At 44.7% G+C, this 27,155-nt stretch overlaps 1 protein-coding gene across 2 annotated transcripts in view; it reads right to left on the bottom strand.

Moving 5' to 3' along the window:
- Nucleotides 1-1,131: 1,131 nt before the first annotated feature.
- LOC125118791 (arylsulfatase F-like) overlaps nt 1,132-27,155 on the bottom strand; it is a 36,012-nt gene continuing 9,988 nt past the window's right edge. For both annotated transcript variants that reach the window (XM_047765624.1, XM_047765625.1), the window contains exons 6-11: nt 19,844-20,267; nt 15,054-15,190; nt 9,488-9,622; nt 5,196-5,358; nt 3,199-3,320; nt 1,132-2,047 (exon numbers count right to left, since the gene is read on the bottom strand). In XM_047765624.1, the coding sequence (XP_047621580.1) occupies nt 1,695-2,047; nt 3,199-3,320; nt 5,196-5,358; nt 9,488-9,622; nt 15,054-15,190; nt 19,844-20,267 (1,334 nt within the window). In that variant the 3' untranslated portion in view covers nt 1,132-1,694. The remainder of the gene's footprint in view (nt 2,048-3,198; nt 3,321-5,195; nt 5,359-9,487; nt 9,623-15,053; nt 15,191-19,843; nt 20,268-27,155) is intronic.

Genomic DNA, 27,155 nt, shown 5'->3' with positions numbered 1-27,155 from the left:
ACATTGAGCACCAAGAATCAAACAAAAAATTAACAGAAAGCATTACAACCAACAGACAACCACTCATCTGAAAGTTTGGGCATATTGGCTTTCAGAGGGCTGTAAAATGTTTCTTTTTTGCCTTCTAGGTTCAAAAGATGATCTGATATTTAAATTAATATAAAAACAATCAACAGCAGTTCCCACTGTGGCCCAGTGGGTTAAGGAGCCTACATTGTCTCCATGAGGACACAGGTTTGATCCCGGGCCTCACTCAGTGGGTTAAGGATCCAGCATTGCCACAAGCTGTGGGCTAGGTCACAGATGTGGCTTGGATCTCTTGCTGTGGCTGTGGTGTAGACTGGCAGCTGCAGCTCTGATTCGACCCCTAGCCTGGGAAATTCCATATATGCCACAGGTGCCACCATAAAAAGAAAAAAAAAAAAGATTAACAGGAGGAAAAGTAATTTAATTACATACATCCTCAAAAGATGTAAAACTCCAATGCAGTCAGGCAACCGAGGTTTATACTCCTACTTGAGGCAAGGAGAAGAAAATGAAGGTCTGAGACTTCAAATAGGAGGAAGACAATTCAGAGGAAGAAGAGCAGACCAGATTTAGTCAAGCAGCATCTGCCATTGTGGGCAGATATGGCTTCCCAATATGAAAAGTTTATCTCTGGTGAGAGTTCTTGATCTAAATTCTTTTAGGCAGTTAAGGAGTTTTTGGTCTAAACTCTTTTAGGCAGTTAAGGAGTTCCTGGTCTAAATTCTTTTAGGCAGTTAAGGAGTTCCTGGTCTAAATTCTTTTAGGCAGTTAAGGAGTTTTTGGTCTAAATTCTTTTAGGCAGTTAAGGGGGATGTGCAAAGCCTTTCCTGAGTCTGCTGGATCTTAGTTGCCTTCAGTTGAAAACCATCCACCCCAGAGTATTGGAACTGTGTACAAGCCCTTACATCATTGTGTTTTGAAAGAAAAGGCTTTGCCTTTCATCTCCCAGGCCTCCCCTCCCCTCCAATAGGCTGACTCCAGAGTTCATGACGAGGAAATGTGGTGACAGCTAAAACCCAGTGGAAACAAGTCTCCATGAAGTTCAGCCCAGCATTGTCCATGCCCTTGCTCTAACAGGCTTTTCACAAATGATCTCGTCCTGGCTGAATTGCTTTCTTTTATTCATGGTTACTTTCCAGTTAAGAGTTCTATTGCACCAAGTGTTTTATTGCATCTAGTGTTTTCTTCTGTAATTGAACAGCCCTAACACCCCTTCCCTATAAGCAATCTTCTTTCCAGAGAGAAGGCAGAACTGAAGACAACCAGAAACCATCACCAGGCCCCCCAATGCCAGACTTGAAGATTCTGAAATAATATAAGTAGGGAGAATAATATAGACACCTTAATCAATAATGCTATTTTTCAAACTAAACCCATAAAACCCCTTGCTGTCCCCTCTCAAGGGAGGACACACAGTTTGGAAGCATTTGCCTGCTGGTGGCCTCCTCTCCCTGGCAGAGCCATACAGCTATTCTTTTTGCTTCACCCAAAACTCTGCCTCCAAGGCTTCATGGGTGTCAGAGGACTGAGGCAGTGTGTTCAGCTGCAGCAGCTCTTTCTGAGATGGTAGAATTGTTCCCCAGTTCATTCCATCCCTGCCAGAACATGCGCCAGCAGGCAACCCTCACTGCCTGCCCTCAACCACTACCTCTGCCTGACCCCACGGCTTAGGCGTTCCCCTCATTGTCACACAGACAAAACGGGAACACCCCACAGCAGGGCTTCAGCCACACGCTATCACGATTCAGTTCTGAGAGCTGTGACAGCACTGGGAGAATGGATTTCTTGTGTTTGGCCAGGGCATCTGCCACCACCCTGATTACAACGTCGTACAGGGGCTCCGTGTCTGGCGTCAGAGGGGTGGACTCAGAGGGGTCCCTGGACAGGTCGAAGACAAGAGGAGGGTTGTGGTAGGTGACCAGTTCCCCTGAACACCTGCAGTAGATGGTCTTGTAGCAGGCCTGTGCCCCTGGCGGCTGGAATACTGGGGTCACATAGTGCACCTTCCACACAGCCTCGCCTGGATGAGAAAACACATGTCAGAGACATCCAGCCCTGGGAAACTGTCCTATGTTCTTTCTACCTTCTCCAACATCTTTCGCGTCTCTCTGCCTACAGGTTAATGCTAAATATCGTTTCATCCTTAGAGCAATCCTGAACTTCAAAATCCCCTAGTTGACTGGACACTTTATTTTTTTCTTTTTAGGGCCACACCTGCAGCATAGGGAAGCTCCCAGGCCAGGGGTCGAATCAGAGCTATAGCTGCTGGCCCTCACCACAGCCACAGCAAGGTGGGACCTGAGCTGCGTCTGCAACTTACACCACAGTTCACAGCAACGCTGGATCCTTAACCCATTGAGCAAGGCCAGGGACTGAATCCACATCCTTACAGACACTATGTTGGGTTGTTAACCTGCTGAGCCACAACGGGAACTTTTACGTTACTTATCTTTTGCTATTTGCTCTCTTCCTCAAAATTCATATTTCTTTTTCATTTTTTTCAAGTTTTGTTGAAATAGAGTTGATGTACAATGTTGTGTTAGTTTCAGGGGTACAACAAAGGGATTCTGTGATGTATGTCTACCCACACCCATTCTCTCTCAGAATTTTTTCTGACATAGACAATCACAGAACACTGGGTAGAGTTTGCTGTGCTGGACAGCAGGTCCCCGTTGGCCAATCACTCCACAAACCTCAGGGTGCAATGGGCCAACCCCACACCCCCAGTCCATCCCTCCCCGCACCTGTCCCCTTAGGTAACAGTAATTTTGTTCCCTCTGTCTGTGAGACTGTTTCTATTTTGTAAATAAGTTCATTTGTATCCTTTTTTAGATTCCACATATAAAATGATAACATGTGGTCTTTCGCTGTCTCACTAACTTCACTTGGTATGAACCTTTCCAGGTCTATCCAAGTGGCTGCAAATGGTATTATTTCCTTCTTTTTTAAGGCTGAGTAGGATTCCATTGCATATATGTACAGCACGCCCTTGCCTTTCCAAAGACAGTGATTCTCAGAAAATGTCCCAAGGAGATATACTGAGTGGCAGCCCTAAAAAGGACTGGTGTGGGGTGAAGTGGGGAGGTGGGGAGTGGGGAGAAGAAAGTGTTGGGAACTGGCTTGAAGGACCTCCCTCCTGGCGTTCTGGGGAGCAGGGGCTGGAGTACTCACTGTTGTTTGGATGCCAGCGGACGGCGTGCAGGAAAGTGCCGCAGTAGTGAAACAAAAACTCATGCTCTGAGCGCTGGACATCACCCTGCAGCAAGGGCAGGAGGTTTCTTCCATCTATAATCCTGCGGGTGGATGCAGAGATGAGACAAGGGAAGCTGACCACCAGGCTATGTGAAGGAGGGTCGGTGTATTCCATGAGTTTTCATGACCTTCCCTGACCTTCCCATGACTGCCCATGACCTTCCATCGCATGGCCCAAGAGGACCGTGCACTGGATATTTAGGAAAATACACATGCTGTCAGAGAGATTGTACTCCCATGGGAAAGAGAAAATACCCAAATTTTTGCAGCAAAGCGACAAGATGATGGAATATGTTAGTGCTCGGTCCATCAAATGTTGAAGCCATGAGCACACAGATCAGAATTTCATTTGTAGTTGTGTCCCTCTCCTGGCAAAGAGGTATTAGAGAACCTCTAAAGAGCTTATGTTTTTGATCTTACATTAGAAAATGCATCATACCTGAGGTTAAAAAGAATCCTAGTAAAACCTACCTAGAGATAAAAAACAGAATCATGAACTCAGATATTCCTAAACGTGGTCATCAAGGAAATGCAACGGTACTTCCTCTCCGATCAATGCTGGACCACACTGACCGCAAAGCTGTAAAACCTATGGGAGTTACCGCTGCGGCAAGTGGGTGAAGGATCTGGCCTTGTCGCTACAGCAGCTCAGCTTGCTGCTGTGCTGCCCATGTGATACCTGGCTCAGGAAATTCCACATGCCTTAGACACAGCCGAAAAAAAAAAATTATAGTTAGGGTCGCCAAGGATGTGGAGCAACTGGAACCCTCACCCACCTATTGCTGGTGGGAATGCAAAATGGTGCAGCCCGTTTGGAAATCAGTCCCAAATGTTGCACTCCTGGGTGTTCACTCAACAGACTTTTAAAAACTGTATGTCCACACGAAGGCTGTATGCAAAGTTTCATCATAAAATCCAAATCAATAAACCACCCCAATGTCCATCACCTCTTGATGAGGCAGATCCATTATTATCCACATTATTTACAGATTAAAAACAAGGATGGCTATTCCATATCATGCAAAATGCACGGGGGAAATGACTCAAAAGTCCACCAGTGGATGAGTCGATCAACAACCACAGGAAAGGAAACATTTAAAAATCATGGCGAGCGTTCCTGTCATGGCTCAGTGGTAATGAACCTGACTAGGATCCGTGAGGATGTGAGTTCAAGCCCTGACCTCACTCAGTGGGTTAAGGATCCGGTGTTGCCATGAGCTGTGGTGTAGGTTGGCAGGGGCAGTTTCAATTAGAGCCCTAGCCTGGGAACCTCCATATGCATTGCGGGGGGGCAACCCTAAAAAGACAAAAAAAAAATCATTGTGAAGGAGGCAGGATCAAGATGATGAAGGCATTAAACACATGGAATATACCTTCTCCCACATACACATCCAAAAAAAAAAAAAAAGGAACCATCTACACGCAGGACGATGTACACAGAACATCTACTGAACATTGGTGGAAAACTTTAAACCTCCAAAAAGGGCAAGAAACCCTCCACACAATTGGGTAGAACAAAAGGGGAAAAAGAGAGAGAGAGAGAGAAAAAATCATTGTGAAATTTGCAGCCCTCAACACTTCCCTTCTACCAAGTATTATTATCATTATTATTATTATTTTTTTTTTTTGGCTGCACCCACAGCATACGAAAGTTCCCAGACCAGGGATCTGTGTCCATTTTCCTCCGGTCGACAACTGTAAAGTGTCCGACGTGGATCACAGCCACATAAGCCTGGACCCATGAACAAGACTCAACAGTCGTAGCCATAAATGAGGGCAAAATCAGCCCGGGGGGTTGGTGAGAAAGTGCACCTGCTGGGTTGAGTTTACTATTTCCTTTATCCCCGAGTGCTCCAGCTTAAAGCAGAAAAATGAGCTCTGTGCACAAATAATCGTCTAGAGAGATATTCCATCACCTGTCTTGCGGCAGAGTTGCTCCGGACACTGCAGCCAGAGTTGGGAAGATGTCCATTAAGCTGGTGGGCTCCTCAATCACTTTTCCAGCCGGCAACCTTCCAGGCCACCGGATCAGTCCAGGAACACGAATCCCGCCTTCCCAGCCTCCCATTCCTTTGCCACCTGTGTTCAGGACAAGACAACCAAGTCCCAGTTAAAACAGTCCCAGGGGCGACAGTGCACAGCTGTTAACGAAGCGATATTTTTATCATATTTTTTTGCTTTTTTTTTTTTTTTTTGAGGGGGCCACACCCGTGGCATATGGAGATCCAATCGGAGCTACAACTACTGGCCTACACCACAGCCACAGCAATGCGGGATCCGAGCCACCTCTCTGACCTACACCACAGCTCATGGCAAACCTGGATTCTGAACCCACAGAGCGAGGTCAGGGATTAAACCTGCAACCTCATGGTTCCTAGTCAGATTCGTTTCCCCTGCACCACGACGGGAGCTCCTTAACTAAGCGATAAAGGAACCTCTGCTGTAATATCTGCTCAGTGCCTGTGCTGGGGGGAGCCTGATCGGGTCAACAGTACACACTCACGGAATGCTTGATCTTGGGCTGCTGGTTGGTTTTTTATTCTTCTTCTTAAATAAGATTATACTCAATATGGCGCATTTGCACTGGCTATTCTTTCTTTTTTAAATTTATTATAGTTGATTTACAATGGTCTGTCAATTTCTGCTGTACAGCAAAGTGACCCAGGCATATATATATGTGTGTATATATATATACACACATATATATATGTGTGTGTGTATATACATATATTTTATACACACACACACACACACACACATACACACACATACTTTTTCTCTTTTTTTGTCCTTTCTAGGGCTGCACCCGCCACATATGGAGTTCCCAGGCTAGGGGTCTAAGTGGAGCTGCAGCTGGAATCCGAGCCACGTCTGCAACCTACACCACAGCTCATGACAACGCCGGATCCTGAACCCATGGAGCGAGGCCAGGGATCAAACCCACAACCTCATGGTTTCTAGTTGGCTTCATTAACCACTGAGCCACGACGGGAACTCCAGACACCTTCTTTTTCTCATGTTATCCTCCATCCTGCTCCATCACAAGGGACTAGGTACAGCTCCCTGTGCTCTACGCACTGGCTAATCTTTCTGCCTAGAATGTTGCTCTATCAGATTGACAGCTGCTTCTTTCCCAGCTCAAACTTACCTTCTCAGCAGAACCCCCTGAAACGCTGTGGTCGCCAAGGGGGAGGGGGAGGCAGTGGGATGGACGGGGAGTTTGGGGTTCATAGATGCAAACTATGACACTGAGAATGGATAAGCCATGCGGTCCTGCTGTGCAGCACAGGGAACTCTATCCAGTCTCTTGGGATAGACCAGGATGGAAGATAGTATGAGAGAGGGAATGGATATATATGTGTCTGACTGGGTTCCTTTGCTGTTCAGCAGAAATTGGCACAACACTGTATATCAACTCTGATACAAATAAAGGAAAAATGTTACAACAGCAAATACACCTCCCACCTGACTTTTTTTTTTTGCTCGATTGTCCCCCACCTTTGTTTGGCTTCCACCCCTTTTTTTCTATAGTATTCACCGCCTTCTCCGCTATCATAGAATTTACGTATACTTTCTTTTTCGCCTCCCTCCACAACAATTTAAAGTCCATACAGGTGGGGAGGTTCTTTTTTTTTAGGGCTGCACCCTCAGTATACGGAGGATCTCAGGCTAGGGGTCGAATTGGAGCTACAGCTGCCCGCCTACACCACAGCCACAGCCACATGAGATCCAATCCATGTCTCTGACCTACACCACAGCTCACGGCAACGTCAGATCCTTAACCCACTGAGTGAGGCCAGGGATCGAACCCCCATCCTCATGGATCCTAGTTGGGTTCATTAACTGCTGAGCCACAACAGGAGCCCTGGGAACTCTGTGGGGACCTTTTTTTGTTCGTGGCTGAACTCAGAACCCTGAAGACTCACTGAAGTGACATCGTATGGGTATGGGCTCATTTATCATCAGATCAGGGCGTTCCTGAGAATGCAAACAGCAGGCAATGGTAACAACACCGAGATGAGTGGACCTAAACCAAATTCCCTGGACTAAATGAGGTGCAATGGACAGCCTACAGTGTTCACCGAGCTTTATCCTTCCATGAAATGACTCAAAGTGGAGTTTAAAACCCTCACCTGTTGAGAAACAGAGATTTTTTTTTTTAACCTTCTCACAGGCAAAAAAGACAATTTCAACAGGAAAACTTTCCATGATGGATTGGTTTTGCTTCCTAAGTCACACCCTTCGGCCAGGTAGAGGCTTTATCTCATCTATGCCAAAAAATCCATGAATGCAGACCCATTCCTTTCATATGGGATCCAAGACTGGGGTGCATGAAGTATAGGTTATAATAACACGTTTGGAGCTCCTGTTGTGGCTCAGAGGTAACACACTCGACTAGTACCCATGAAGGTATTAGTGGGTTCAATCCCTGGTCCTGCTCAGTGGGTTAAGGATCTCGTGTTGCCGTGAGCTTCGGTGGAGGCTGCCGATGGGGCTCGGATCCGGCGTTGCTGTGGCTGTGGTGTAGGCTGGAAGCTGCAGCTCCGATTCAACCCCTAGCGTGAGAACTTCCATGTATTGCAGGTGCCAGCTTAAAAAGAATATAATAAAAAATAATACGTTTAACATCTGCATGTCTGCATGAACAATAGTATGTTTTCCCCTCTAGAAAATGCTTTAAAACCTCTTCCTTTTTTTTTTTGGTCTTTTTGCTATTTCTTTGGGCCGCTCCCACGGCATATGGAGGTTCCCAGGTGAGGGGGGTCTAATCGGAGCTGTAGCCACTGGCCTACGCCAGAACCACAGCAACGCGGGATCCAAGCTGCGTCTGTGACCTACACCACAGCTCATGGCAATGCCGGATCTCCAACCCACTGAGCAAGGGCAGGGACTGAACCCGCAACCTCATGGTTCCTAGTCGGATTCGTTAACTACTGTGCCACGACAGGAACTCCTAAAACCTCTTTCAATACATATAACAGGTCCTGAACATCTTGCAGATAATTTTCTTGGACCTATCAGGGGATTTGTTATAAACCAGGCCACTGCAGTGGGGGGGGGACAGCTGTCCTCAGCGAAAGGCTGCATTTAGGACTCACAATCAGTATATGTGGATTTAATCATGGAACCTGAGACCAGTTTGGCCAGTTTCTCTGCTGAATCACATCCTGGACGAGAGAAACCAAAACATCCTGAATAAGCAAGGAGCTTTTTCATCCTTAATAACCAAGGAGCTTTTTCTTCCCTCCTCGCAACCCTGGCCATCATACGTGCTCTTGTTGGCTCTTTTCTCAACAGTCTTATAAATTAATCAATATGTACACTTTCTATTCCTTTAAAGACATCCCTGGCATTAATAGTCTGTCATCTTACAGGGTTCCTGGGGATGCCAATTTCTTTTCTTTTCTTTGTTTTTTAATTTCTTTTTTCTTTTTAAGGCCACGCCCGCGGCACATGGAAGGTCCCAGGCGAGGGGTTGCATCGTAGCTGCAGCCGCTGGCCTACGTCACAGCCACAGCAACACCAGATCTGAGCTGCATCTACGAGCTACACCACAGCTCACGGCAATGCAGGATCCTGAACCCAGCGAGCGAGGCCAGGGATCCAACCCGCACTCTCACAGACAGCACATTGGGTTCTGAACCGGCTGAGCCACAATGGGAACTCCGGGAAGCCAGTTTCCAGATGTGTCTTCACTGTCCTGCCAGCCTGAAAGCTACCTTCCTGAGAAATGCTACCAGATCTGAGTCTCGTTTCCTTGGTTACTGGCCTTCGACATCCATCAATATTAATATAAATATTAATAACAATAATAATGTGTGAAATGAAACGAGCAGGTCTGGGAGTTCCCACTGTGGCTCAGCCGTAATGAGCCCGACTAGTATCCATAAGGACACGGGTTTGATCCCCAGCCTTGCTCAGTGGGTTAAGGATCCAGCGTTGCCGTGAGCTGTGGTGTAGGTTGCAGATGCAGCTCAGGTGCCACCTTGCTGTGGCTGTGGCGTAGACTGGCAGCTGCAGCTCCGAGTCAACCTCTAGCCTGGGAATTCCATGTGCTGCAGGTGCAACCCTAAAAAAATTGAGAAAGGAAGGAAGGAAGGAGCTTGTTGGGTGTTCCCTGCCGTCATCTCTTCACTTGGTGGGTTTTCATCAGGAGGACCCCAGGAGAGCTTCGTCCCCAGCAGAGGCAGTGGCTTCCTCTTCTCACCTTTGTATATCCCGTTCCAGCCTCCCAGCTGGGCGTGGCCCAGCCTGGACTCCAGGTGTCCTCCGTGGTCGGACGTGAAGTAGACAAGGGTGCTGTTTGTCAGACCCAAGTCATCGATGGCGCCGAGAAGCTTGCCTGCAGCGAGAAGAAAAGGGGACACGTCAACCCAAGGGTGTCGTCAGACTTGGGTTTTATGACCGGTCCCAAAGGGGGTTCATTGCAAAAATGGTTCCCATCTAAGATGTGCCACTTTCTTTTCTTTTTTACTAGTTTATACATATACATATATGTGTGTTTATATATATAGTTTTTATACACAGTTTTTATGTATATTAAAACCATTATATATATATTAATGTATATATAGTCCATGATACAATACGATGGATTTCCCAGTAAATTTACAAATGTGTACGTTTAGGTTGGTGGTGCTGGAAAACATATAATTATTTCCATGGTTAGTATCTATTTAATAATTTTTAAAAAGTCTTGGCGTTCCTGTTGTGGCTCAGCCGGTTAAGAACCCGACTAGCATCTATGAGGATGCAGGTTCCATCCCCTGGCCTTGCTCAGTGGGTTCAGAATTCAGTGTTGCCATGAGCCATGGTGTCAGCCGGCAGCTGCGGCTCCAATTCAACTCCTGGTCTGGGAACGTCCATATGTGACAGGTGCAGCCATAAATAATAATAACAATAATAATAAATATTTTAAAATTCTCCAAACCTTAAGAATAAAATCAGCTGAAAACACTGGGCTGGCATCGTGCCTATGGGTAAAATATTGAAACTGTTTCATTAACACCGGCTACAAAAGAAGACTTTATTATTATTATAATTTTGACCTATTTTTTTCTGGATCACCTGACCAGTGCAATCAACATAAAACTTAAAGGCATCTGTTCCTGGAATAAGAGCCGAATTTGACATTAGCGGAGATGGACATAACTGGCTATGTTGAGATCCCAGAAAATCTTAAAAAACTGTTATTATGTATGCATATAGCATATCATTTGCAGAGTAAAATAATGTAGAAAATCTATAATTATGGAACATAATATATTAAAATATGTGAGTCATTATGTACTTATATTTTAGTCATATATAGTAATGTTATAATATATGATACACGACATAACATGATTATAATTACATTTTAATAATAGTATACATAACATGACTGACATTTATTTTATTAGATGCCAGGGTTTTCAACATAATTGTATTCTTGACAGATATCAAGGTACTTTGAGATGTTTCCATTCTTAGCATTTAGAGAGATTAAAACAAGAATTAGACACTGGTAACACCTTTCTAGAGATACAAATTTACATTATAAATACAGTATAGATATATTTCTAGTGTCAACTGAAATATATATGTGAATTTATGTATATTAAATTTATATCAAAAGTACAGCATGTATATTTCCAGCATCAACTGAAATATGTGTTGTCTATGTAAATTTATGTATTAAATATATATAACTTTCAATGTACATTGCTAATACAGTATATATATATTTCTAGCATCAGCTGAAACACGTGTCAATTCGTGTGTATCAAATATATATTATGAATGTATATTACCCACATCTAAAGTTATATATTATATTATATATGGAATATATACATGTATATGCTAAGAAGGTATTTCTAACTTTTCCATGGCCACCTGCTAATTATTTTTTTTTTGTTTCTACTGACACACCTGCAGCATATGGAAGTTCCCGGGGTTGGAGTCAAATAGGAGCTGCAGCTGCCAGCCCACACCACAGCCACAGCAATGCCAGATCTGAGTCGCATCTGTGACCTATACCATAGCTCATGGCCACACCAGATCCTTAATACACTGAACGAGGCCAGGGACCGAACCCACATCCTCATAGCTACTAGTCAAGTTCTTAACCTGCTGAGCCATACCAGGAACTCCCTAATTTTTTTTTTTTTCTTTTTGTCATTTGTCTTTTTAGGGCCACATCCGTGGCATATGGAGATTCCCAGGCTAGGGGTCTAATCGGAGCCGTAGCCACCAGCCTACACCACAGCCACAGCAACATAGGATCCAAGCCACATCTGTGACCTACACCACAGCTCACAGCAACACCGGATCCTTAACCCACTGAGCGAGGCCAGGGATCAAACCCACAACCTCATGGTTCCTAGTCGGATTCGTTTCCGCTGTGCCACAATGGGAACTCTCGTCCCTAATTATTTTTTGAAGCTCCCTGAATACTAAGATACTCAAAGTAACTGGGGAGGTGTAAATACATAATTGCCTACATTGAAAAGCTTAGAGACTTCAGTTGACACTAGAAATACATGTTACATATTATATTTTTATATAATATGAGACATATATATTGTAGTATTTATACAATATGCTAGATATATATTGTATTACTTATATAGGACACTGAACACATATTATGTTATTAATATAATATGTTAAAATATATAGTATATTATTTACACAATATACTAGAAATATATATTGTATGCTAAAGTATATATTATTTATATAATGTGCTAGAAATATATATTGTATTATTTATATAATGTTAGACATATATGTTATTTATACAATATGCTAAAATGTATATTTATATAGTATGCTAGAATATGTTATACATTGTATTATTTGTATATTATTTATATAATATGCTAGAGAATACTGTATGATTTATAAAATATGCTAAATATCATCTTATTTATATAACATGCTAAAATATATATTATTTATATAATGTTCTAGAAATGTATATTGTATTATTTATATAATATGCTAGATATATATTGCATTATTTATATAATATGCTAAAATATATATATTATTATTTAATAATATGCTAGACATATATATCATATTATTTGTAGAATATATTATTTACATACTATGCTGGAGAATACTGTATGATTTATATAATATGTTAGACATATAGAGCATATTATATTCCCTATATAATAAAACGTTAGATGTTATGATAAATATGCCAATTTCTCTGCTGCATGTTTATCCATTTGCATTTCTCTCTGTATATCCGTTCGTGTGTTATGCTACACACAACTTTCTAAGACAGCTTTGCACTCTCCCAGGCTTGTCTGCCCTGCCGGTGGTAATTCTGTTGCCCCTGGCACACCCCGCCCACCCACTGCCGCCCAATCCCAAGGCGGGTAACTGTGTGCCAACAGGTCCAACCCTTTCTCCTCCTCCCTTCGGACAGTTAGCCTCTGCTTACCATTCTTGAGAAACACGCTCTTGAGACAAGAGGTGCTGAAAGGGACACGCGACGCATAAGGCACCCAAGGTTATCCCCTGGGTGGGGCCGCGTGTGGCATTTGCCTCTGAAGCCTCTGCCTGGGCTTGAGGAAGCGAGGAAGCCAGGCGCTGAAGTTCCTGGAGTTTGCCTGGTCCCCGTGCGATGGCAGCACCCGAGAGCCTGGTGATCTAGAGGATCTCTCCGGAAGAGCCCACCTCTTTGCGTCACCTCTGTCTATAAGCTCTCTGTTCCACACGGGCACCACCGAGCCAGGCAGCCAGGGGTCCAGGCTCACCTGCAACCTGGAGTCAGTCACCAAGACCGGCTGCTTCTGTTCCCTCACCTGTCCAGGGGGATAATGACATGACAATGCCAGAGGCGGTTTCCATCTCTTAGAGCCTTCATGGGGACCACGCTAGCACACCCCCTCCATGGTTCATGCCCCTGCCTCCAGGCCGAGCATCATCGTGTTGATGCAATCCACAGATTCCACCATCTCCGGGATCGACGGCTGTGTGAAAGTCATTTTAAAGACCGGCTGCCTCAAGGGACGTCCCAGCCTTGAACCGCTGCCAATAAGCCTTTCTGACAAGGAGAATGGCATTTCCTGACTGTAGGGGTATCTGGACAGCTTCCAGGGTAGCTGTGGGGTGAGGGGGGTTAAATGAACGTCTCGGTTTTTCTGAAGTGACCCATCAAAACAGGTGATGGATTATTCCCGCAAAGGCTCCATTCCGCCTACACAAGACAGAACACACACAAAGCCCGTGGGTGTCGTCCCCTGGGTCTCACGCGTTGGATGTGAACACAGCGTCATGCCTTCCTGGTGGGCACTGCAGACCCCAGCTCCCGCTGGCGGGACCCCACCCAAGTCCACAAGCCAAACACACCCGTGGGTGTGAAGGCGGGTACTTTCTAGGTGCTTAGAGGGGCAGGAGGAGAAGGTAACTGCATCCGACCCACGTGATGTGTGCTGAAGACGCAGTGTAGGAACAACGTTATCCGCTCGTCCCTTTCTCAGCGATTTCTTTCATCGAGATACGTATTCAGAACTACTGGCCTCTCCCTTTCGACCCACCTCCGACCACCACAAGAAAGAGTCGTAAAAGCTCCAAAATGAGCAAAGAGTAATCCTGTTCCTGACTTTACCTGCTGTCAAAAAAATCTGAATCAGGGTTACGCAGGGGCAATGGAAAGCAGAAAAGATGAAGTGAAAACAAAAAAGCCTGTGAGTGTCCATGGCAGGCAACTCCCTGTACCATTTTTTTTTTTTTTTTGGTGAAAATATGCCTTTCAAACATCATGGCTTGCTCACCTGCTTTCGACACACCAGTCCATGTGTACTGCTGTCCCAGTGCCACCAAGAAAACCCCACTGAAATCCAACCACCCCCAAAGTAGCTTATTTGGGGGTACCTCCTTGCTGTAGCATTCATTTTATGAACTTGCATATTTTGGAAACTTTCCATTAACTAAAAAATTCAAAGCAAGTGGGAGGTAATTTGTTTTTCTTGGGGGGGGGGTCTTGTTTGTTGGTTGTAGTTCTCACATCCTGGGTTGGAATTAGTCACTTCATTCCCTGTCAAAAAGGGTAAGTGGGACCAAGCTCGGAGATAGAGGAAGATGAGCAAGAGGGCTTTGGAGAGCAGGGTGTTGTGGTCCCGTCCTGATGGAGGGGTGGAAACTGGGAAGGGGACACACACACACACAGACACACTTCCCATCAACACACACACGCTACACACACCACACCACACACACGCCTACATAGATATACATGTGTGCACACATCTGATTAAAATATATATAATAATAATAATTTATAATTTGCAAAGATTTCATATGTATAAGACGGCGCAAAACTGACAGCACTTGAAGGGCTTCCCTTGGTCGGGCCTGACTTCCAAAGCACCTGTCTGTTTCCCGCGATGTGTTTCATACCAACATCCTCCAGCTGGAAAAGCCGAGTCTGCTTTGCTCAGCGTTGCCTGGGTTCCGAGAATAGCCACCGCCCTGTCTCTCACTGTATCAGCCCATGAGGGTTTGGGGTCCAGGCTCCATGCTCCCCATCAACCCCCACCTCAGCTCTGGGCACCCTGTCAGGTGGGCTAAAAGAATGTATGAGACAGGACCCCATGTTGGCACCGACTTTGTCCCGGACCTTCCACTCTTATGTCATGGGTACAAAGGGCAACTCCACCTGGTGGCAGTGACCCTTCTCACACGTGAAAGGTGCATCCCAAATGTCCTTTTGACAGGCTGTTTCTGGGCAACCTGAGCTATCAAGGCACCGCGTGGGTCCTGCCACTCACCCAGCATGGCATCCATCTCCTCCACGTTATCCCCATACAAGCCGTGTTTGCTGACCCCGATGAATGCGTCCGTCGTGGGGAGAGGGATGTGGACGTGCAGGAAGGAGAACAGGAGGAGGAAAGGTCCTTCCTGGTGCCTGAGAAAACATCAACCACATCCGTTGGGGTCTGCAATGCCTGGGGAAAGCAAGCCACGTCGTTTTGGGGCAAACCCCTCAGCCTCCTCCCTCCTCTCCTCTCCACACCCAGCAAGAGAGGATGCAGGCGCGAGACAGCCCCTTGCAAAGACATCCTAGCTGGGGAGGATTTCAGGACCCGCCAGCATCTGGATGGCTCCCCAGTGCACGTGTAGGATGAATGCATATAGAAGGATCCTGTGCCTGACTGTTCACAATGGCCAGGATGTAAAAGTAACCTGTGTCCATTGACAGAGGCTTGGATTAAGAAGATGCGGTAGACATAGGCAACAGAACACTAGTCAGCCATAAAAGAGAACAAAATCGTGCCATTTGCGGCAACACAGATGCAACTAGAGATTCTCATACTAAGTGAAGTCAGACAGACAACAATAAATATCATATGATACTATTTACATGCGGAATCTAAAACAAGGATATACATGCATTTGTGAAATAGAAATAGGCTAATTTGTCCCTCTCAAGCACATGGAAACAACCTCAATATCCAATAACAGAGGAATGGCTAAAAAAGATGTGGTACATATACACGATGGAATACTACTCAGCCATGAAAAAAGAATGACATCATGCCATTTGCAGCCACATGGATGCAACTAGAGATTCTTATGCTAAGTGAAGTCAGACAGAGAAAGACAAATACCACATGATATCACGTATCTGTGGAATCTAAAATAGGACACATTTGAACTTATTTGCAAAATGGAAACAGACTTACAGACGCTGAAAAAAAAGTTATGTTCACCAGAGGGGAAGGGCCAGGAAGGGATAAATTAGGAGTTTGGGATTCACAGATACACACTACTGTATATAAAATAGATAAACAATAAAGTCCTTCCGTGTAGCAGAGGGAACTATATTTTGTATCTTGCCATCACCTAAAATGAAACAGACAAGAAATAAAAGAAGACCCACCTGCAGTCAGGGAATTAAAAATCAAATCCAGCTGCATGCGGCACACTTTCACATGGATCTCAAAGTGCCCAACTAGGGCCACACCCCGAGAGAGGCACAGGAATGGGGGCACAGGCGGGATTTACTAGAAACTCCGCACTTTCACAACCCCAGGGCAAGCAACGACAGACACCACCTGGCAAGCTGTCCTCACACCTCTGGTTTCCGTGTGGAGACGCATGCAAAGCTGTTGATCTACTTCAAGTCCTAACGATTGGCACAAAACACATGCTGTCAGCAAAGCAGGGCAGCACACAAGTGAAGCACCTGCCTTGGGGAAAACTATGCTCTGATGAGATTGCAGAGAGTAAGGAATGGGAGGAAGAGGGCATTTTCTCTAAGACTTGCACCAGAAGGGGCTGGCTTGAGGAGTATCCTTCTAAAACGCACGTCCACCGGCAACCTCAGAATGTGTTCGCAATTGGAAGGAGGATCTTTGGGGGATGTGATTAGGTAGGATGAGGCCAGAGTAGATGAAGGTGGGTCTGGAAATCCCATAACCAGTGTCCTCACAGGAAGACAGAGATCAGGACACACACACACACACACACACACGCACAGGAGAAGAAAATAGCAGGAAGGCAAAGGGAAAAATTGGAGTGACACATAGACAAGCCAAAGAACAGTGATGGCTGACTACCCTCCAAAGCTGGCCAAGGTAAGGAAGCATCTTCTAGACTAGAACACAACACCTTGATTTTGGACTTCTGGTCTCCAGCAGTGTAAGAGGATGAATGCCTATCATTGTAAGCCACTCAGCTCGTGGTGCTTTTTCATGGACGCCCCGAGAAACTAATACTTTAAAGCCAAAAGCATAGGTAACATCGACAGAGGTTATTAGAGACAGATGAGACGGGCTTCTGTAGGATGACTTTCCTCAGTGTCTGCACGAAGAGGACCAGAGAAGACCGTTTTTCACCTTAGGGTTCACTGCCCTGAGATCCGTCTCTTTCCAAAAACATCATTCTTTATAATTCTTTTATAAAATAGAGTGAGTTACAGTGTTGTGTCCATGTCTGCTGGACAGCAAAGTGACCCACTCACACACAGATATACATTCCCTTTCTCATACTATCTTCTATCACGGTCTATTCCAAGAGACTAGATGGAGTTCCCTGTGCTGTGCAGCAGGACCTCATTGCTTACCCATTCTCAATGGCATAGTTTGCATCTACCAATTCCAAACTCCCCATCCATCCCACCCCCTCCCCCTTGGAAATGCCAAGGCTCTTCTCTATGTCTGTGAGTCTGTTTCTGTTCTGTAAGTAGGTTTGTTTGTGTCATAGTTTGGATTCCACATAGAAGTGATATGATATGGTATGTGCCTTTCTCTGTCTGATGTACTTCACTCAGTATGACCATCTCTGGTTGCATCTGTGTGGTGGCAAACAGCCTTTTTCATGACTGTGTAGTATTCCCAAAATGCCACTCTTAACCTAAACTGCAAAGATAAGGGAGGGGGGGTCTCAACACGGAGAGCATGTGTAAGTTTGCAAATCACTTAGCATCCCAAACGAAGCTGCCAGAATAAAGAATGGTGTTCAGGGCAATGGGCTGAACACTGCTCCACCCTAAAGATGCCCACATGCTCATTCCAGCCCCTGTGCATACATTATCTTCCACGGCAGAAGGGACTTTGAGGGTGTGATGAAGTCAATCATACCTTGATGTGGGGAGATGACCCTGGCTTATTTGGGTGGACCCCAATGCAGTCACAAGAGTCCTTCTAAGAATAATAGAATCAGAAATCAGAAGAAATAAGGGGATCCGTGACAACAGAAGCAGAACAGGGAGTGATACAGCCAAGGAAAGCAGGCAGCCTCTAGGAGCCAGAATAGACAAGGAAGAAATTCCTCCCCAGATCCTGCAGAAGAAATCAGTCCTGCCCACTCCCAGATTTTAGCCCTAGAAGATGAATTTCTGATTTTTCTGACCTCAACCACCATAATATAATAATACATTTATGTCACTTTCAGACATGAAGAGGAAACGGGTCACAGCAGCCCTCAGAAAACCACGCACCAAGAATCCACGTGAAAGCTATTTCCGGATTTGTGACCCTGAGCCACCCAGCTTGTGGTCCCAAGGCTGATTCACCAAGCAGCTCGCCTCTTGGAGCTTCCAAGGGCTGGGGGCCACCTCACAATATGCTAATGACCTCTTTGTCCAGCTTTCCAGAACTTGGAGCATTCCTTGCCCTACAGGAATGCAGCCATCCTCTTGCATCTACAATGCAAATAGAGTTCTCGCTCTCCTGGTCTCTAAACGGCAACAGGGTAAAGATGATGCTCATTTTTGGGTTCCACAAGGTCCCTTCAATCCTTAAGAGACTCCAAGTTGAGTCAACCCTCAAATACACAAGACTTCCCCTGATGCTGCCTGGCTGGGTTCATCCTATTCCGAGACGGATCTTTGCAAACACACCATTTTCCTAATGCTTCAGCTTCTGCCAGGAATGCCAGCCTGCTCCTTCCTTTCAGTTGGCTCTGACTCATCTGTGAAGATTCAGGTGAGCTATCATTTTATCAAGGGTGCTTCTTCTGATGTAGCCAAAAGTCTACAGCATGAAAGAACAGCATCCACGCTGATGCCCACACGCCCATATTTCTCACCATGGGCTTGTTCCCATCACTCAGTGAAAATGATTCCTTGAAGTCCAGATCCCAAGATGGTACGGGGTGAAGCTCAAAGCCTCCACCGATGATGAAAGAGCTAACGAAAAATGTGTTTGCGGACTTTTCCTAGAAGGGGCCCCTCTCATTTTCATGAGGGAAAGTTCCCCGTGTGCTGGATGCAGTGGGGCTTCATAAAGGCCATTGTGATGCTCTCAACATAATATTCCTTAGCTGTCACATGCTCACAGATAACCCTTCCAGAGTTCCCTGGTGGCCTGATGGTTAAGGACTTGGCGTTATTGCTGCTGTGGCTCAGGTTTGACCCCTGGCCCTTGCCCAGGGAACTTCTGCATGCCATGGGTGAAGAGAGGGAAAGAGAGAAAGGGAGAGATAGAGAAAGGAAGGAAGGAAGGAAGGAAGGACGGAAGGAAGGAAGGGAGGGAGAGAGAGAGACAAAGGAAGGAAGGAAGGAAGGAAGGAAGGAAGGAAGGAAGGAAGGAAGAGGCAGGAAGGAAGATGTGGGTGGGGGGAAGAAGGAAGGAAGAAAGGAAGGAGGGAAGGAAGGAATGAAGACAGACAATCGTTCTGATTTGAATCTGCCAAGGTTTTTCCTGAACAGGGAGATAATGAAATGGTCAGCATATCCTAGTGTCTCACTCCCAAGCACCTGTATTTCCCACTGTCACATGCACCGTGAATTAATAAGACCAATCTGCGGGTTTGACTCTAGTGTGATCGGACCTTGGTCTGAGAGAATATGAATTTCAGGAACCACAGATCGGCTGTGCTTTTCATAGCAAAGACTTAGCGACACTGCCCTTGGAGGTCCAGTTAGCCTTCCAAACACGCCCTATCGTTGTGTAGCCCGAACCATGGCCATGCACAGGAAATTCCACCCCTTGACTCAGTGTAGCTCGTGTCAGCATCTGCTCTTTTTTTCAACACTCATTCTTTCATCCTTAGCCCATGGATTTTTTTTTTCTTTCTTCTTTCCTTTTTTTTTTTTTTTTTGAATGGGCCTTACCTTTCTAAAAACGAGAGCGCCTCCTTCAGCATGATAGACCCAGCCCGTTCTGCCTTCATCGGCTGCTCGGTGATCTTGTGCTCTCGCAAGAGGAGGCAATCCCAGTAGAGAGAGGAGCGAAAGCTGGAAAACCAGAAGTAGCCCAGGAGAAAGATAAACAGGACCATGGCGAAGATGAGGGACCAGGGGACGGAAATCCAGCCGCTAAGCTTCCCCAAAGCCAAGGTGAGCGCTGCCACGGCGATCAGCTGCACACAGAGCCAGACTCTGCTCTCGATGGCTAATTCTGTCTGACGGGAAGGATCCGGCCAGCAAGGGGTGACCAGAGTGAACGGCATGCCGTAGAAGTAATCAAACCCGTAATTGGAGGGATGGTGGCAGTGGTCATTCCGGGAGTGGCAATTCAAGCCGTGATGCCATTTGCCTGAAATTAGACACACACAAGCAAGGCGTGATACCCTGGCACGTCACAAAGAGCATATGAGACCCTTCTCCCTTTGAAAGAGTCCATCAAAGCACAAAAATGGAGAAGGCAGGCGTTCCCTGGTGTCCTAGTGGTCAAGGATTTGGTGTTGGCACCGATATGGCAGAGGAAACTTTGGCATGCCAACAGCATGGCCAAAAGAAAGAGAAAAGCAGTAATTAATGGAGCAGATATTTTTTCTTTGGCTGAAAAATCTACGTTCGGGACTTCCCATTGTGGCTCAGTGGAGACGAACCCAACTAGTATCCATGAGGATGTGGGTTTGATCCTTAGCCTGCCTGAGTGCGTTCAGGATCTGGCATTGCCGTGGTGTAGGTCACAGATGTGGCTCAGATCTGGCGCTGCTGTGGCTGTGGCATAGCTGCAGCTCTGATTCAACCCCTGGCCTGGGAACTTCCATGTGCTGCACCTGTGGCCCTTAAAAAAAAAAATCCAAGTTCAGCAGAGACTCATGTTTTTTTGTTTGTTTGTTTCCCTAGCTTGTATAAGTTTGTGTTGAGATCTGGTTGTGAGTGACCAGAGAGGATGAAAAATAAATGGAGAGAAATATTATTGTGGGTTTGCAGCAAGGATTTCACCTGGGCGATTTCTCATTCACAGAGAAGACAAAGTCATGGCCACAAAGTAGGAACATGAGAGAGACAAAGATACTGTGGCTGATGGAGAGGTAGGTAGGTCAGCAGGTTGATAGTGAGGTGAATACAACAGAAGACGGATGGATGGGTGGGCTCAGGGGAGGCTACATCGATAGCTCAGTTATAGCCACAAGTTAGAGACAAGTTAGCTGATACACGATGGATGGACAGATAGACACGGGATGGACGGATAGATGAATGGTTGATGGTAGATAGATATGGTCAACGGAGTATTCATCTGCAGGCAGATGGACGGGGAGATAGATAGATAGAAAGACAGACAGATAGATGATAGATAGATGGATAGATAGACAGATGTATGGATGGATAGACAGACAGACAGACGGACAGACGGATGGATGGACAGAAAGATAGATGGATAGATAGACGGACAGATGTATAGATAGACGATAGATAGAGAGATAGAGGGATGGATAGATAGACAGATGGATGGACAGACAGATAGACAGACAGATGGATGAATAGATAGATGGATAGATAGACGGATGGATGGACGGATAGAATGGATGGATAGATAGATGATAGATAGAGGGATGGAGGGATGGATAGATAGACAGATGGATGGACGGATAGAATGGATGGATAGATAGATGATAGATAGAGGGATGGAGGGATGGATAGATAGATGGATGGACAGACAGACAGATAGACAGATGAATAGACAGACGGATGGATGGATAGATAGATGACAGATAGATAGACAGATGAATAGATAGACAGATGGATGGATGGATAGATAGACAGATGAATAGACAGATGAATAGATAGACAGATGGATGGATGGATAGATAGACAGATGAATAGACAGATGAATAGACAGATGAATAGATAGACAGATGGATGGATGAATAGATAGATGACAGATGGATGCTAGATACATAGATACATAGACAGATGGATGAACAGATAGATGAATAGATGGATTAATAGAGGACAGATAGATACATAGATAGATGGAAGAATAGTTAGATAGACAGATAGATGGATGAATAGATAAATGGATAGATAGACAGATGGATGGACGGATAGATAGATGATAGATAGAGGGATGGAGGGATGGATAGATAGACAGTTGGATGGACAGACAGATAGATAGACAGACAGATGGATGAATAGATAGATGGATAGACAGACAGATGGATGGACGGATAGATAGATGATAGAGGGATAGAGGGATGGATAGATAGACAGATGGATGGACAGACAGATAGACAGATAGACAGATGAATAGATAGACAGATGGATGGATGGATAGATAGACAGATGAATAGACAGATGAATAGATAGATGGATGGATGAATAGATAGATGACAGATGGATGCTAGATACATAGATACATAGACAGATGGATGAACAGATAGATGAATAGATGGATTAATAGAGGACAGACAGATACATAGATAGATGGAAGAATAGTTAGATAGATAGATAGATGGATGAATAGATAGATGGACAAACAGACAGATGGATGGGTAGATAGATAGATAGACAATGATTTGATAGGTAGATGACAGATATGTAGGGGTAGATGGTTAGCTGGATAGATAGATAGATAGATGATAGAGGATTTATACATGGCTATCTTTCTGGACAAATCCTAGGGCCTCTGCTGATGTTCTCTGTTGAAGGAAGGGCTTTATGCTGTAAAAATTGCCACACCCTGACCCATAACCAGAAGCTCCCGTGAGTCCTACTGGCGTGTGGACTCTCCGAGACTGTGCTAACGTGTGTCTTCTAAAATGGAGAAATTGTTCGGGCTACCTGGAGGATGCACGTCCACCTCTCTGAGGGCCCGCGGGGGCAGGTGGTTGAGAGGCCATGGTGATGGGGCAGGTTTCTGTCCTACATCTTCTCTGGGATGGGCTTTTCTTGTCCACGTCCAGCTTGTTACCAAATCAAAGAGGTCTGAGAAACAGACTCACAGACACAGAGAATAGCCGTGGGGTTGCCGAGGGGGAGGGGAGGGAGTGGGATGGACAGGGAGTGTGGGCTGAGCAGATGCAAGCTACACCATTGAGAATGCAGAAGCCAGGAGGTCCTGCTGTCCAGCACACGGAACTCCATGCAGTCTCTTGGGTTAAACCATGATGGAATATAGTACGAGAAAAGAACATATACGTATACCCACACACACATGCACACACACATACATGTAACTGGCTGACTTTGCCGTATAGCAGACATTGACACAACATTGTAAATAAACTCTACGTTAATTTTTAAAACACGCACAGAAATCAAAATACCGACTTTCTGGCACTTTACAAAAAAAAGAAAAAATACAAAAATCAAAGGGATTTCCAATGGCGAGCTGGGAGAAGGCCATCCCCCGTGGTCCAGTGTTAATGAAACCGTGAGGTGGGTGAAGGCCCACGCAGCGAGAGAAATGTGCCCAGCTGGGGCAGAAACCTGACCTTCTTGGACAACACTCCTCACGTCAGAACATCCCCTCTGTCCTTCAGCCCTCAGAAGAATCCACGTCCTCATCCCTTAGACTGGCGAGGTGAGGCCGGTTTCTGCCCTCACATCCTTTCACCTACCAGCTTCCACCAAGCCAGGTCACTGGGGTACCATTAACCACAAACTGGGGTCATGACCCCCAAAGAGCACCAGGATTTCACCTCTGAACTGACCCCTAAATCCCGGGATGGGATTGAAAGCCAGTGGGGCTTGTGCCCAGGAGCTCCACAGGAATGGGGAAACAGAGACCCCAGTCTTAAAAGGTGCACACAGACTTTCACATGCACTGAGTCCCAGGGCAGAGCAAGGTCTCCATAAGAATCTGGGTCAAATCTGACTGCAGTTCTTGGAGGACATCCTGGGAAAATAGGGGTGAATGTGGTTTGTCGTGAGGGAAGGACATTGGAGGCAAAGCTCTCAGGAGTATCCAGCAGCTGCCTTTCTCTGGAGGGGGCCATTTTGGGAAAATTGGGTGCCACCCATCAGTCAGTCAGTGCTGAGAAGCCCCAGGGCAAACAACAACCCAGGTGGGATCACAGCCCTGCCCCTCAGTAAACAGGCTACCTAAAGACCCCTCAGGCACACAGCTGCCCCAATCCCATCCAGAGACTAAGTCCCACACTCCAGAGGGATTAGAATCAGCTCCACCTACCAGGGGGCAGGCATCAGCCCCTCCCATCAGGAAGCCTACATCAAGCCCCCATACTGACTTTAGCCACAGGGAGGCACACATCAGAAGAGAGGCTACAACTCTATTATCTATAAAAAGGTCACCACACCAAAAATCTATAAAAATGAAAAGACAGAGAACTATACTTCAGATGAGGGAGAAAGGAAAAAACCCAGAAAAACAGCTAAGCCATGAGGAGATTCTCAGCCTCCAGGAAAAAGACTTTAGACAGTTGATGCTGCAGATAATGCAAGACATTGGAAATAAACTGGAGGCAAAGATGGATAACTTACAGGAAACACTGAGCAAAGAGATAAAAGATATAAAACTTAAACCAGAAGAGATGCAAAATACAATAATTGAAATAAAAAATTCACTGGAGGAAGCTAACAGCAGAATACAGGAGGCAGAAGAACAAATAAGCAAGGTGGAGGACAGATTAGTAGAAATTACAGATGCGGAACAGAAAAGAGAAAAAAGCTTGAAAACAAATGAAGAGAGTCTCAGAGAACTCTGGGACAACAGGAAACGCACCAACATCCGTATTATAGGGGAGCCAGAAGAAGAGAGAGAGAAGGGGACAGAAAAAATATTCCAAGAGACAAGAGCCGAAAACTTCCCTAACATGGGGAAGGAACCACTCACTCAACTCCAGGAAGCACAACGAGTACCATATATTATAAACCCAAGGAAGAACACCCTGAGACACATACTAATCAAACTGACCAAAATTAAAGACAAAGAGAAAATCTTGAAAGCAGCTAGGGAAAAGAAACAAATCACAAGGGAACCCCAATAAGGTTATCAGCAGATTTTTCAGCAGAAATTCTGCAGGCCAGATGGGAGTGGCATGATATACTCAACGTGATGAAAGGAACAAACCTCCAACCAAGATTATTCTACCCAACAAGGCTCTCGTTCAGATTTGAAAGAGAAATCAAAACCTCCACAGATAAGCAAAAGCTGAGAGAATTCAGCGACACTAAACCAGCCTTACAACAAATACTAAAGGAACTTCTCTAGGCAGAAAAGAACAAGAGAAGAAGGAAAGAAAAAAGACCAACATAAACAAATCTAAAGCAACTAATAAAATGGCAATAAGAACATACATATCAATAATTACCTAAATGTTAATGGACTAAATGTGCCAACCAAAAGACATAGACTGGCTGAATGGATACAAAAACAAGACCCATAAGTATGCTGTCTTCAAGAGACCCACTTCTCTTCTAGGGACACATACAAATTGAAAGTGAGAGGATGGAAGAAAATATTTCATGCAAATGGGGATCAAAAGAAAGCTGGAGTAGCAATACTCATATCAGACAAAATAGACTTTAAAATGAAGAATATTTTAAGAGACAAGGAAGGTCATTACATAATGATCAAAGGATGAATCCAAGAAGATGATATAACAATTTTAAATACCTACACACCCAACACAGGTTCACCACAATATATAAGGCAACTGCTAACAACATTAAAAGGAGAAATCGACAATAACACAATCACAGTGTGGGACTTTAACACCCCACTTACAGCAATGGACAGATCAACCAGACAGAAACTCAATAAGGAAACACAGGCCCTGAATGATGCATTCAACTAGATGGACTTAATAGATATTTATAGGACATTCCATCCCAAAGCAGCAGAATACACATTCTTCTCAAGTGCAAATGGAACATTCTCTAAGATGGATCACATCCTGGGCTACAAGTCCAACCTTGGTAGCTCTAAGAAAACTGAAATCATATCAAGCATCTTTTCTGACCACAACACTATAGCTATACAATAGAAATCAACAACAAGAAAAAAACTGCAAAAAACACAAACACATGTTGACGAAACAACATGCTATTCAACATCCAATGCATCACTGAAGAAATCAAAGAGGAAATTAAAAAAGACCTAGGAGCAAATGACAATGAAGATACAACACTCCAAAACCTATGGGATACAGCAAAAGCCGTTCTAAGAGGAAAGTTTATAGCAATACAAGCCCACCTCAGGAACCAAGAAAAAGCTCAAAGAAACAAGCTAACTTTACATCTAAAGCAGCTAGAGAAGAACAGACAAGACCTAAAGTTAGTAAAAGGAAATAAATCATAAAGATCAGAGCAGAAACCAGTGAAATAGAAACAAAGAAAACCACAGAAAAGATCGATAAAACAAAAAGCTGGTTCTTTGAAAAGATCAACGAAATTGATAAACCCTTAGCCAGACTTATCAAGCAAAAAAGAGAGAGGACTCAAATCAATAAAATTAGAAATGAAAAAGGAGAAGTAACAATGGACATCCCAGAAATACAAAGGGTCATAAGAGACTACTATATGCAACTATATGCCAATAAAATGGAAAACCTAGAAGAAATGGACAAATTCTTAGAAAAGTACAATCTTCCAAGACTAAACCAAGATGAAATAGAAAAGATGAATGGACCCATCACAAGAGCTGAAATTGAAACTGTCATTAAAATACTTCCAACAAACAAAAGTCCAGGACCAGATGGCTTCACAGGCAAATTCTATGGAACATTCAGAGAAGATCTAACACCTCTCCTTCTGAAGCTATTTCAAAAAATTGCAGAAGAAGGGATACTCCCAAACTCATTCTATGAGGCCACCTTCACCCTGATACCAAAACCAGACAAAGATACCGCAAAAAAAGAAAACTACAGGCCCATTTCACTGATGAACATCAATGCAAAAATCCTCAACCAAATACTAGCAAACCGCATCCAACAATACATTAAAAGGATTGTACATCATGATCAAGTGGGATTTATTCCAGGGATGCAAGCATTCTTCAATATCCACAAATCCATCAGTGTGATACACCACATTCACAAACTGAAGAATAAAGACCATAGGATCCTCTCCATAGACACAGAAAAAGCCTTTGACAAAATCCAACACCCATTTCTGATGAAAACCCTTCAGAAAGGGGGCATAACGGGAACCTACCTCAACATGATAAAGGCTATATATGACAAACCCACAGCAAACATCATTCTCAATGGTGAAAAGCTGAAAGAATTCC

The sequence above is a fragment of the Phacochoerus africanus genome, chromosome X (assembly GCF_016906955.1).
Source record: "Phacochoerus africanus isolate WHEZ1 chromosome X, ROS_Pafr_v1, whole genome shotgun sequence".
NCBI lineage: Eukaryota > Metazoa > Chordata > Mammalia > Artiodactyla > Suidae > Phacochoerus > Phacochoerus africanus.
This window is presented reverse-complemented; position numbering and strand designations above follow the sequence as displayed.